Source organism: Panicum virgatum, chromosome 3N, assembly GCF_016808335.1.
Source record: "Panicum virgatum strain AP13 chromosome 3N, P.virgatum_v5, whole genome shotgun sequence".
NCBI classification, from domain to species: domain Eukaryota; kingdom Viridiplantae; phylum Streptophyta; class Magnoliopsida; order Poales; family Poaceae; genus Panicum; species Panicum virgatum.
The window spans coordinates 12,495,352-12,508,589 of record NC_053147.1 but is presented as its reverse complement, the minus strand read 5'-3'; the positions used below and the strand labels follow the sequence as shown (position 1 = coordinate 12,508,589).

Sequence of the window (13,238 nt, the reverse complement as noted above, 5' to 3'; positions counted from 1 at the left end):
CCGCCTGTTCGCCCCTCCCACACCCTCCCACCTCTCTCTTCCCCCCAGCCTCCCACCTCCTCCAGGCGGGAAATCTTGTTGCCCCTTCACCACCGCCGGCCTCCGGGGCTGGATCCGGCCTTCTCCTTACCGGATCTGAGGTACGCCTAGCCGGATATCAGGGGTCGCCGCTGTCGCTTGCCCCGGGGCGTGTGCTCCTGGTGGTCCCGGTGGCCGCAGGTCCGTGGCCGCCGTCGCCGCCGCTCACCCCGGGCGCTGTGTCTCCGGTGGCCGGGGACCTTGGGCCGCCGCTCCCCTCGGGGCGCCGTGCCTTCGATGGCTCGGATGGCCAAGGTGCTGTGGCCGCCACTGCTTGTCATGTGAACTAATCTGAGATGTCGCTTGTCTCATTCATGTCAGTTTCATGTTATTGTTTGACTTTCCTTGTGCCCTCTTTCAGTGTTCTCAGCTTGCAAACAAGAATTGTCAAGAGGGAGGATCTGTTCATCACAACTAAGGTTATCTGAATTGCAAAGCCCTACTCTCTGTACTAGGAAACCACCACTTCCTAATTGTGCATGATGACAACTAATGTTTCTTTTTTTCATTCTACTGAAACATCTCTGTTTGTTATGACTGTAGCTATGGAATTCAGATCACAGTCATGTGATTGAAGCCTGTAAGGACAGTTTGAAGAAGCTACAGCTAGGTTATCTTGATCCCTATCTTGTTCACTTCCCAGTAGCTACTAGACATACTGGTAAAATCTAACTCTTAATTTTGCATAGTATTTAGGAAGATTTAATATGTATGTGTCTCACTGAATAGAGCATTTTGATTTCCTTCAGGAGTTGGTACAACTTCTAGTGCTCTTGGTGATGATAGTGTGCTTGACACTGATACCACTGTCTCATTGGAAACAACATGCCATGCGATGGAAGAACTTGTTTCTATGGGACTGGTCCGCAGCATTGGGATCAGGTAAATTGAAATGACATTTTTCTTGTTGCAGTTGTAGTTTTGTCTACATAGAAAGCATGCTTGATCATGTGCCTTTTATATGCAGCATCTCTAACAAGGTATGGTTCTTCCAAATCTTTCCAAATTTGCTGTTGCATTGCATATGTACAAATAGAAGTAGCATTATAGATATCGTAAAAAAAATGTATGCAAGACTTCAATGTAATTCTTTCTAGACTTGAGTGTGTGGCACTCCTGGGACATGAAAATGGTGGTAAAAGACTAGTGTTTACTGAATTTCAGTTTGTAATATGCATTCTCTGTCCTAAGTTGAAAGGTCTTTTGGTTCAGAACTAGATATGGACAGCATGATGAATTGCTAGTTCTATCATTACTAGTTCTTTTCAATTTTGACAACTTCAACTTGGCTGTCATCTGATGTATGAGCTCATATGGTTGAATTCTGCTGCTATAATTATATATTATATATGTTGTACAAATGATGCAATATTATTATATGAAAAATATTTTTTTGATGGGAAAAAGGTCTTCACCACCGGTTCCAGATACGAACCGGCGGTGATGGGTGCACATCACCAACGGTTGGCGCACGCATCACCGCTGGTTTATGAACCGGCGGTGATGAACCCCCTCCATCACCGCCGGTTCTGGAACCGGCGGTGATGGCCCCGCTATCACCATCGACTTAAATCCAACGGTACCCAAAACCGTTGGTGATGCACTTTTAGAACCGGCGGTGATAGGGGTGGCTGTAGTAGTGTACCAATTGACTACACGCTGTTTGACATCTAGCAAATGCTAGAATATGGTTTTGAAAATTTTTGGTTTTCAAACGTCTACTAAGTTTTACAACACATACTACCAGACGTCAGACTAGAGAGAAAACAGAGTCTTGACCAGGTTTAATTTCTCCGCAGACGAGCAAACCAAGCTCACATTCACTTCACTTGTCATATATGGGCGAAAAACAGCCTATAGCTGGTTCAGACGAAAAGAGAACGACCTGAATCTGAATAATCTATGTCCGAAAGGGATACCTGAACTAACTTACAATGTAACACATTCTGAAATTACTTCATCAATGGTTGTTATGTGCTATATGGATCTTTTCCACTCTCAACATTTCCACCAGAGTTGTTGATCTCTCTATCGATTTCGTGGTGATATTTAACACACGTGCATTCTCCAACTTGTTTGTAACTTTGCTGAGACCTAACAAATCTCTCCCATCATATATAATTTATAATAATACAAAAAGTTTGAATCCAAAAGCTTTTGTTGGGATTTGATTCATAAACCCAATGCAAGGGATCCTTGAGGCACTAGCAAAGCCCACACACACCTACCCATTTCATGCGTGATTTGACTCTATAGCTAAGGTATAGCTAGGGCCTAGGGGCTGTATAAAATACTATCTGCAGGAGCGGATGCATGATACCGGAGCATTCCACGTTGCGCACACGCCCATGTTCATGCAAATTACTGGTCTCGGTTTGTAACCAAAGACAGATCTGCATGGATGTTTAGCGGACCTTTTCTTTTCGGACAAGTCATCTTAGAGATTTTAGGATAAATTAATAAAGAGTTAATTGGATCTGGGCCATTATAACTTCACCGTTTTTGAAGCGCGTTATTACTTCTCAAGAAACTATGCCAGTGCCATTACAATTCACCTGTTGTTGGAAATACGCCATTATGTACGTCTAACACCATGTTGGGCCTAGTTGCAGGCGTACCCATACGCCCCGCCCCCTCCGTATTTTCGTATGGACAAAAATGCCCCTGCTACTCACATCTCTCTCCACTCACTGACATGTGGCCCCCACATGTCATCCCCTTCCTTCTCCTCTCCTCGTTTGCCCCTGCCACATCCGGCGGTCCCCATGGGCTCCTGCTCGCACCATCGGTCCATCGCATGTCGGTCCGCCGCCGCGCTCCTCCTGCTCGCCCGCTGCCGCGCCCCCTCGATGGCGCGCTGAAACTCCACGGCAAGCCAGCTCTGTGAGCGCATCCACTCACCCATGTCGCCACTCCCCAGCCTCCACGACGATTGGAGCCGATTGGAGTCTCCCCTGTCGTCCGCCGCCACTAATCAGCTGCCGCCGGCCGGATTGGATCTCGACGCTCCGGGCCTCCCCCTCTACGGTACTGCTCGGGCTCAGCTGCCGCCGCCTGCCATCTGCTCCCCTCTGCCCGCGGCCTGCCCCCTCTGCCCCTCGTTCCGTCCTACGCTCATCAGCGTGCGGCGGTGAGGCCTGCTATGGCCGGGTGAGCCACGGCTCCAACCGAGGGGCTGCAGCGGCGGCGGTTGGACAAGCAGGTTAGGGGACCGCCGGCGCGAGAGGCCGAGGTGCTGGAGGCTGCGGCCGAGCTCGCCGCGGTGTGCGCTGCCATGAAGGACGGCGGCGGCGTCCGCTGCTTCTTGCACAGCGCCGGCAGCGAGAACAGGCGGAGCTTGCGGCCGGAGCTCGGAACCGGCGAGTAGGAGGAGCGCGCGGTGGCGAGCAGGGCGGGTACAGCGGCAGCAAGCAGGGGAACGCGGTGCCGGGCGAGCAGGAGGAGCGTGCACGGCGGCGAGAAGGGTGGGCGCAGCGGTGCGGCGAGCAGGGGGACCTGGCGGCAGGCGAGCAAGAGGAGCGCGGCTCCAGGAGGAGCGCGCACGGCAGCGAGCAGGGTGGGCGCGGCGGCGGCGAGCAGGGGGGACGGCAGCGGGCGAGCAGGAGGAGCGCGGCGGCGGACCGGCGTGCGAGCAAGAGGAGCCCATGGGGGGACCGCTGTGGCTGGGGCAAACGAGGAGAGGAGAAGGAAGGGGATGACATGTGGGGGCCACATGTCAGTGAGTGGAGAGAGATGATAGTAGCAGGGGCATTTTAGTCCATATGAAAATACGGAGGGGGCGGGGCGCATGGGTACGCCTGCAACTGGGCCCAATATGGTGTTAGACGTACATAATGGCGTATTTCCAACGGCAGGTGAATTGTAGTGGCACTGGCATAGTTTCTCGAGAAATAATGGCGCGCTTCAAAATCGGTGAAGTTATAATAGCACAGATTCAATTAACCCATTAATAAAAAGATAAAATGACCATGTTTGCCCCTATTTATTGCCCATATTTGGCACTAATTGATTCTTGCATTCATATGCACTTTCTAAATAAGGTAAGATGACTAGTTTTTTTAGACAAATTTTGAATCCTAAAGTGACTTTTTTTGGAACGGAGGGAGCACTTTTTACTGAGCCACATCATATATAGACAGACTAAATATTTGCAGTACGATGGCTGATAGTAGTAGTGATGAATAACTACGCTTTGTTTAAATCCATTTGATGAGTAGCATTTTCTGCTGCTGACCTATGGTTTCAATTTCAGCCATCCAATCTCTGTTTCTTACTCTCTCCATCCACTTTTGATAGCTATATTTCATCTTGACAGAATGACCAAGAAAAATAACCTTACTTATCATATAATAAATGCAACACATACTCCTCGTTATTAGTGTTATTTATTGACATAACTCATGCCAATTGCAAATATAGCTATCATTTTTTAACATTTAAGTTTTTGAAATATAGCTATCAAAAGTGGATGGAGGGTAATTTTGAAGCATGTGTTTGCGAGCTGATACAAAATGTTTGACTTTTTTTACCCCAAATTTGACCACTCATCTTATTAAAAAAATATGCAAAAAAGTCAAAGTTATTCTTGAAGAACTTTCATTAATAAACCAAGCTACAACAAAAGAAGTGATATTTTGTACATGGAGAGAGTACATTGCTAGCCATTTTCACATGATTCATCATACGTAGTAGTTGAAGGGTTCATCTAGATGAATGGTTGTCGCATCCATTTTCACAATTCTCATCATTAGAAGTTGCCACATTCATTTTTATGAATTCCAATATCTCCCCACTGCATAAATAATATTCTCATAACTATCTTCATAATCATGACAAAAAATTCTCTACCACATAATTATCTTTCTTTTTAATTTTTGTGCTATCCATTAATTAGTTTAGCCGTAATCAGTTTTGGATCGTTGAACATGTATCCAGCGTGTGTCCACATCCATGATACTCATCATGTTCACACTGAGGTGTTTATATTTGAATACTAGGAAAAATTAATTAGGTCAGAAAACAGTAAACAATGCATGGCCACCCCTATCCAATGCGGTTCCATCCAGCAATGGGTTCATCTGATGAGGTATTTATATCGCTTGCTTGCACGAACTGCAATGGCTAACGCGTTCAGCATTTTCGCGGGAATGGTGGTTGATTTGGCCTCCATGAGTGAGTCCATGTGGCCACTCAATGCAAAAGCGTTTGAGAATAATAGTCCCTCCATACTCGAAAAGAAAGTCGTTTTGGACAAGACTTAGGTAACAGATTATAAATTGTGAATAATTTTAAGTCATATGAATAGATCCAATTTCTTGAAAAACCATATGAATAGATTTGTCTTGAAAAATACTTTCATAAACTTATACATATTTCAATTTGCGATAAATATTTTTATAAAAATAAGAAGTCATATATATTGAACCTCACGTGAAAACATACCTGTTTTATTTACTTACTAAAACTATATTATTTCCCTTCTCTATTTCAGCATATATATTGAACGTCAGGTGAACAAAAATCTCATCTCAAGTTCTCAACTGGGCTGACTTCATGAATATATAACACCTACTTGGACAGCAACCCACGAAAACATGCCTTATTGGTTCAGGCTGGACGACCGTGATTCCACAAGCTCTAACAAGGTCAATCAGAACCTAGAAACATATTTTTTAAAAAATAAAAAATAATACTCCATCCTTTTAAATTGTAGGTCGTTTTAGCTGAGATACATAAATTTTGCTATACATCATATAGGAGTACATTGAAAGGAACCAATTAACCGCGGTCCGGTCCGTGCCACATGTTCGGTTTGAAGTATGGTTAAGTGGGTAATAAACAGCTATGCATATGTAAGAACCCTTGTCTCTATGATCTCTGAACACAAAAAAGTACAGTACTGCCAGACAGCCAATCATTGACACCCCAAAAGTCTAGCACACCGTACCGAACTGCTCTTATATTTTTTAAACATTTGAAAAATCAAGGTCCTCTGCTCAAGAACTTCCACCCCCTCTGACATTTTCACACCCAGTACATAAAATATATATACACAGTGGCGGAGCCACCACTAGGGCGAGCCAGGGCGGCCGCCCTAGGTCCCTCTAAGTGAAATCCAGAGTATATTTGTTAACAGTAGAGATAACAGAAAAAGAGAAGAATGATGGATCTGAAAAACATAGGAAGAATATAAGAGAACAGGAAATTGGCTTCCGCAGAATAGATTACTTGAGAAAGGAGTAAGAGTTCAAACAAGTTGTTCGATACCATTCCTCCTCGCACGCACTCAGTATTTAACTAACGACTCTCTTGCGTTTACATGGGTTTGGCTTGATACGTGCGCGCAGGCACATCTAGCGAACCCATTCGCGCCAAGACAGACACTAGGCTTCCTGGTGCGGCGGCCCATAATAGGAGATACTTTCTCTGGTTCGTGGGTGCTGACAATATCCCCGTTCTCAACTCCGGCAGGGGCTCATGGCGGTGCGGCGGCGCCCCCCGAACGCGAGGTCGAGTGGGCTGCGGCCTCTTAAGTGGTTCAACCTAGCGCCCCAGCCCAGCACTGCATCTTGCCACCAGATGCCGCTGCCAATTTCGGCAGTTCACCATCTACCCCCTGCAGTCCCGCTCAGGCGCTCACGCTGGCGTGTCGATGCAACGCCACTCCACGCCCATCCGTTCAGCAACCCTATCTCGGCGCCCGTCAGTGGCGACAGCAGATCCCGTGCGCCGCCGGCGCGGGCGCCTGCAGCCGGGCAGTAAGTCTCGGCGTCTCGCTCTGGTCGTGCAAAAATTTTATTGTAAAAGTCTGCCCTAGGTCATTTTCTAGACTGGCTTCGCCACTGTATATACACATCTGTGATCTGTGTATATATACCAATCAACCCAAGCCTGCCTGTTCACTGTCCATTTGGCATCCCAAGCCTGCAGTAACTTTCTCGGAGAGAGGGAGAGGGAGAGGGAACACCAGCTTGCTCTGAACACTTCTCCAGCCTCTCGCTGTCTCTGATCACAGGCCCAACCATGGGCGGCAGGCTGCTTGCTTCTTCCCAGCAGGAGCCCTCGCTGTCGGACATCGCGACCTCCGCGGCGCATGGGGAGGATTCGCCCTACTTCGCGGGGTGGAGAGCCTACGACGAGGATCCCTACGACCCCGTCACCAACCCCTCCGGTGTCATCCAGATGGGCCTTGCGGAGAACCAGGTAGGCTTTGCTGACCAGGTCACTGCGAAATGCGTCGTCTTCGATCATGTTCTATCGTGAAGCTGCTGACTGATCAGCCATGGTGGTGGTGGTGGTGCAGGTGTCCTTTGATCTCCTGGAAGCGTACCTCAGGGAGCACCCCGAGGCGTCTGACTGCGGCGTCGGATTCCGAGAGAACGCCCTGTTCCAGGACTACCATGGGCTCAAATCGTTCAGGATGGTAAGATTGGACAAACAAACCATCCCTGGCCTGGCAGCGTGCTTGATTTCTTGCTTGCCGATCGATGAACTCACCGTGTGATGTTTGCTATGAACTTATGATCCGTAGGCAATGGCGAGCTTCATGGAGACCATAAGAGGAGGCAAGGCAAGGTTTGATCCGGACCGCATCGTGCTCACTGCCGGCGCCACGGCCACCAACGAGCTCCTCACGTTCATCCTGGCCAACCCCGGCGACGCCCTTCTCGTCCCTACTCCGTACTACCCAGGGTAAACACTGTTCCATTGCCATGGCTGAAGATCTCAATAAAGTGGTATCATCGCGCGGTATGATGTATGCTTAATCATGGCGTGTGTTCTTGCCAATCGGTTGTCGCAGGTTTGACAGGGACCTGAGGTGGAGGACCGGCGTGAACATCGTGCCCGTGCACTGCGGCAGCGACACCGGGTTCCAGGTCACCGCCGGCGCGCTCCAGGCCGCGTACGACGATGCCGTGGCCTCAGGTGTGCGCGTCCGCGGCGTCGTCCTGACGAACCCGTCCAACCCGCTGGGAACGACGATCGAGAGGGCCGTCCTGGAGGACATCGTCGACTTCGTGGCGCGCAACGACCTCCACCTCATCTCCGACGAGATCTACTCCGGCTCCGTCTTCGCGGCGCCGGAGCTAGTCAGCGTGGCGGAGGTCGTCGAGGGCCGCGTCCGCCGCGGCGACGGCCGCGGCGTCGCGGCGCGCGTGCACGTCGTGTACAGCCTCTCCAAGGACCTCGGGCTCCCGGGGTTCCGCGTCGGCGTGGTGTACTCGTACAACGACGCCGTGGTGGCGGCGGCCCGGCGCATGTCGAGCTTCACGCTGGTCTCGTCGCAGACGCAGCGCACGCTCGCCGCGATGCTCTCGGACGCCGCCTTCGCCGCGGCGTACGTCCGCGCCAACCGGGCCCGGCTCCGGGAGCGGCGGGACCACATGGCGGCCGGGCTCGCGCGCGCCGGCCTCACGTTCCTGCGCGGCAACGCGGGGCTGTTCGTGTGGGTGGACATGCGGCCGCTGCTGGAGGAGGCGACGGTAGCGGGGGAGCTGAGGCTGTGGCGGCAGGTGGTTGCCGAGGCGAAGCTCAACATCTCGCCGGGCTCATCGTGCCATTGCTCGGAGCCAGGGTGGTTCAGGGTGTGCTTCGCCAACATGAGCTTGGAGACTCTCGATGTGGCACTCCAACGACTGAGCTGCTTCACGGAGAGATGGATCAAGTCCATACAAAAATAAGGCTGCTGGGAAACGTTTCTTTTTCCTTGCCATCCTTTTGGGTGACAAGATTGAGAGATGTGTGCACGAGTACGTCTGGCCAGACTCGGGGAGGAGGAGACGAGAATACTGCTGAACAGTAACTCTTTTGATGGTGGTAACATCAATTTTGTAATGTACAATTTGTGTCCTCGATCACTTTTCTGTAAGTTGCATTGTTTCTTGTATGAAGTGCATACAAGGAGTATATATGTACTATACACTTCTATTCGGAAAATGTTCAAAATAAAGTCGAAATTTTTTATCTAGTAGTGCTTCAAAAACTGCAAAAACTAGATGGTAACTGGCCAGAAAACACAACCAACCAAGTATTATTTCCTTGTCTTTTACTATATGCGTCGAATGCACCAGCTATACCTAACATGTGAAATGGATGCATAAGGATGTTGTGTTCTGCCTGGAATACAGTCATAAAGTTGAAAGTACCAGATATTCCTAAAGGCATACCATCAGAAAAACTTCCTTGCACTACTACAAAAACGTTGATTTGTCCCGGTTGGGAAACCGCTGTTGTCCCGGTTTCCCAACCGGGAACGCCTGTCCGGGACAAAAGGGGGCGCCCTTTTGTCCCGGGTGTGGCAACCGGGACAAAAGAGGACCTTTTGTCCCGGTTGGTAACACTAACCGGGACAAAAGGTGCAGCCATCGCCCACGTGGCTGGCGCACCCTTTTGTCCCGGTTGGTGTTACCAACCGGGACAAAAGGTCTCTTTTTTTTCATGTTTTTCTTTTCTCAATTCTTTTTCTATTTCAATTATACTTTTGCATTTCAATTAAACTTATGTATTGGAATTCAGTGTGTATGATCTCCACTAATATATACATATATATAGTTACTTATATAATATTTGTCCTAGATAGTTTTCATATATAAATTAATTCACTTATATATATATATGTATACACATATCTATACATGTGAATTCCTTTACATATGAAAATATCTAGGACCAATATTATATAAATATATATATACACATATATATTATTGGAGTGCTTATATATATAATACATACATACTCCATCATATTTGCATAGGTATATTCGTTCTTAATTACATAGTAGAATTCGCCTTTTGGAAATTTAATACATACATACATACTCATAAATAGAAATTTAATACATAGACACACATATATATTTACATAGTTATATTCGTTCTTAATTACATATATACGCGTATATTGTCATATTTGCTGTGATTGTCAATATTAGATATTCCATCGTAGTAGAATTCGCCTTTTGGATCGAGGACTTGCTCAACAATAAATCCGGAGATTTGTTCTTGAATCGCCATAATCTTTTCCTCCGGTAAGAGTTTATCGCGCATCTCCCCGACCTATGGAAAAAGGGGATAATTAATTTCGACTAATTAAAATACGAGTTCAAATATTAACAAATTTTTTACTTACTTCCTCCTCCCAATCTGTCCAGCCCTTTGGAGGACCTACCAGACCATGGATGTTCTCGCATACATAGTATGCGCACAATACAGTGCCTGGTTTCTGCCTCATACACTTTAAGAGAGAAGAAATTATCAGGTATTTACATGAATATATAATAAAACTAATGAATCGTGCAACGAATCATCCAAGCGCGTACCGAAAAATGTGTCTTGATCTTCAATTCCTTGTCAAATTTGCCTGGATGATTTTTAGCGAATTCTTTCCAAACCCTGTGCATGATTAGAACAATTATAGTCAAGTAACAAAGTGATTCAAATTATCAGTCACCGACGGAGTAGTGGTAGATTTACTTTTTCATCATGTTAAGAAGATTTTCGTATTGTTCTGGAGGTCTCCTCAATGAGTCCATAACCACGAGTAGGCTCTTCTCGGGAATTATGACAATTAGGATCCAGTGTTCACTGCAAGATTATACGGAGGCAGTTCTTGGTAGTTAAGGTTTAAACAATTCGATTACAGAATAGAAAGAGTTAGACGGAAGGAATCACTCACGCAAAGTTGTAAGGAAACAATATCATTTGCTTGTTGTGATAAACGCTTATGTACTTGAACAACATTTGGAATATCTCATCGGTATTGTCGCGTAGAAGCCTCCAATTACAAGTAATTGGGTCGATGAAGCCGAGGTGAGAGTATCCCTTTCTTCTGCAAGTATGTATCTCCATTCTACATGATACTGAATAAATCAAGAGATCAGTATGTTGAGATCATGCAAAACAATACGTAAGGAGAGTAAAATACTTACAGAACCCACAAGGCGACCATAGAGATGTCGAGGGCCTCCTGATGGAATAGTTGGTAAATTTCTTCCCAGTTTATCCATAGAATGGCCTCCCCCCGTAAGAAATCGTCATCTTTAATCTTTGCGCCCTGCATGAAGATGCAATCGGCCATCGCACGCATGTAGTGCTGGTGCAGCTTATACATTTGCGTTGGAAGCACAGACACTACTTCGGGGGGTACAAGAGTTTTGCCGATCTCAAACGTCCATTTGACGACCACATCGGCCTTTGGAATATCTTCTCCCCCTGCAATCTGAGCGGCCATCAGGTTTGATTCTTTCAAAAATGTAACAAAGTCTTGTTCTTGCGTCGTCTGTCCCACTACGAGAGGCTCTATTGATTGTTTCTTTTGGGCTCCGAGCTGTGGAACGTCGGACGACGACGACTTTGATTGTCTCTTCTTTTTCTCAGTAGTTTTGATAATTGTGCGTTCGTAGTCTGAAGGGGGGTCTCTCGGAATGAATTTTCTCTTATTTGCTTCGCACATTCCCTTAAAAAATTTCAAATCTATCGGATTTATCACTTTCTCGGGCTCCGGCTCCGGCTTCGGCTTCGGCTTGAAGTGCTCTTTAACTCTTTCTTGAGTTATCCGATCGCATTCTTCAAGGCTCATGTCCCAGGGTTTAATAGGAGCCTCCTTGGTTTTCTTCTTCTTTTCCTTCTTCTTTGGAGGCTCCTTAGCCGGTGCAGCTACCTTCTTTGCCGGCGGCCGTTTCTGCTTCTTTGCCGGCGGCGGAGGGGGTGACCATGGAGGCGACGGTGACGCTTGAGTGTTCATCGGCGCATGAGATGATGGTGATGGAGAATGTGCCGGTGAACCTTGCCGAGACAGTGCTGCCCTTGGGGAGTTTTGCGGAGATGCCGGTCTTGGAGAGGCATGTTGAGATGCCGGTCTTGGTGTTTGATCATCCGACTTTAGGACAATGTAGAGCTTATCCCATAGGATGTAGCCATGAATGGCTTCTGCTAGTGTCCTCTCCCCATCGCCTCCAGGAATATCAAGCTCGAGCGTCTCCCAACCCTGGCACACCTGCTCCACGCCAACTCTTGTGTATCTAGGCGGAATTTGCTGCCCGTGGTACACGTCGCCTGGTTCGGTTGGCATGGCGGTACCGTACGCAACAGTGAACATTAAGTTCTTAACGGTAGTCTGCAGGTCACAAGGTGTCCGGTGGGTGATCTCATCCACTGGAAATCGCTGCGGGGCCGACGCTTCAACTGCGGCCTGGATCCCCGTGGGCTCGGCGGCGGCGACGTCTGTGGAAGCGCAGCTGCTTTTCCGCTGAGACAGGTGATCGGCTGCGACACTAGGCTCTGGAGGCAACGTTTGCGCTTGCTGTTGCTGGCTCATTGCTACGGCCACTTGGCGTTGAACCTCTTCCTCCAGTCTTTGATCGTGTGACATGAGCCGTTCCTCTAGCCTTCGCAAGTGCTCCCGCTCATCATTCTTTCTTTTTTGCCGGCTTCTATATGACTCAATGTAATCCCTGAACCCATACTTCCACGGAACCACGCCTTTGCCTCTTGTGCGGCCCGGATGCTCTGGATTCCCAAGGGCGTAAGTCAGCTCGTTCCTCTCTCTATCCGGCTTGAATGTTCCCTCGGCCGCTGCTTGTATGGCATCCTGTAGTCTCTGGGCTGCTCGCTGGATGTTTGGCCCATAGACGCAGTCACCAGTCAATGGGTCCAAGCTTCCCCCGTGACCATAAAACCAGGTCCTTGACCTTTCAGGCCAGTTCATGGTCGCAGGTTGGATGCCTCTGTCAAGCAGATCCTGCTCCATCTTCTCCCATTTGGGTACTGCAAGCTTGTAGCCTCCTTGGCCTAGAGTGTGATGGTACACTTTCTTCGAGGCGTTGTCTTTGGCCTTCTGCACATTCTGAAGCCCAAGCTCTGAAGACTTGTATTCTACAAATGCATCCCAGTGACCCCTGAGCTTTTCGAGCTCGCCGGTAAATACGGGTGTGGTCCCGGTCTTGATATATTTCTTCGTCAAAATTTTCTTGAATGATCGCAGCTGTTCGGCCATCTTACTCAGGGTCCAGTGCTTGCATATCTCTTCGGATTCAGCTGGAACCGTGAAGTTTTTCTTAAGCTCCCGCCAGCACCATTCTTTTTCTCTTTCGGGTACCGCATCCCGTTCCTCGCTTGGATTGGAAGCTTTCCAGAGCTTGAAGCTGATCGGGATGTGGT

The 13,238-nt window shown here is 48.0% G+C and overlaps 1 protein-coding gene across 1 annotated transcript; it reads left to right on the top strand.

The window, feature by feature from the left end:
* Nucleotides 1–7,066: 7,066 nt before the first annotated feature.
* On the top strand, nucleotides 7,067–8,759 carry LOC120667556 (1-aminocyclopropane-1-carboxylate synthase 7-like). Its single transcript, XM_039947610.1, has 4 exons — nucleotides 7,067–7,281; nucleotides 7,382–7,501; nucleotides 7,610–7,770; nucleotides 7,880–8,759. Exons 1-4 carry the CDS (start codon nucleotides 7,102–7,104, stop codon nucleotides 8,757–8,759), a joined length of 1,341 nt encoding a protein of 446 aa, XP_039803544.1. The 5' UTR covers nucleotides 7,067–7,101.
* The last annotated feature ends 4,479 nt before the right edge of the window (nucleotides 8,760–13,238 follow it).

Bases quoted from the DNA above. Each gene is read 5' to 3' on its own strand.
- LOC120667556 (XM_039947610.1), top strand. From the start codon at position 7,102: ATGGGCGGCAGGCTGCTTGCTTCTTCCCAGCAGGAGCCCTCGCTGTCG. The intron at 7,502-7,609 runs GTAAGATTGGAC...TATGATCCGTAG, and splicing joins GGCTCAAATCGTTCAGGATG to GCAATGGCGAGCTTCATGGA. The intron at 7,771-7,879 runs GTAAACACTGTT...CGGTTGTCGCAG, and splicing joins CCTACTCCGTACTACCCAGG to GTTTGACAGGGACCTGAGGT.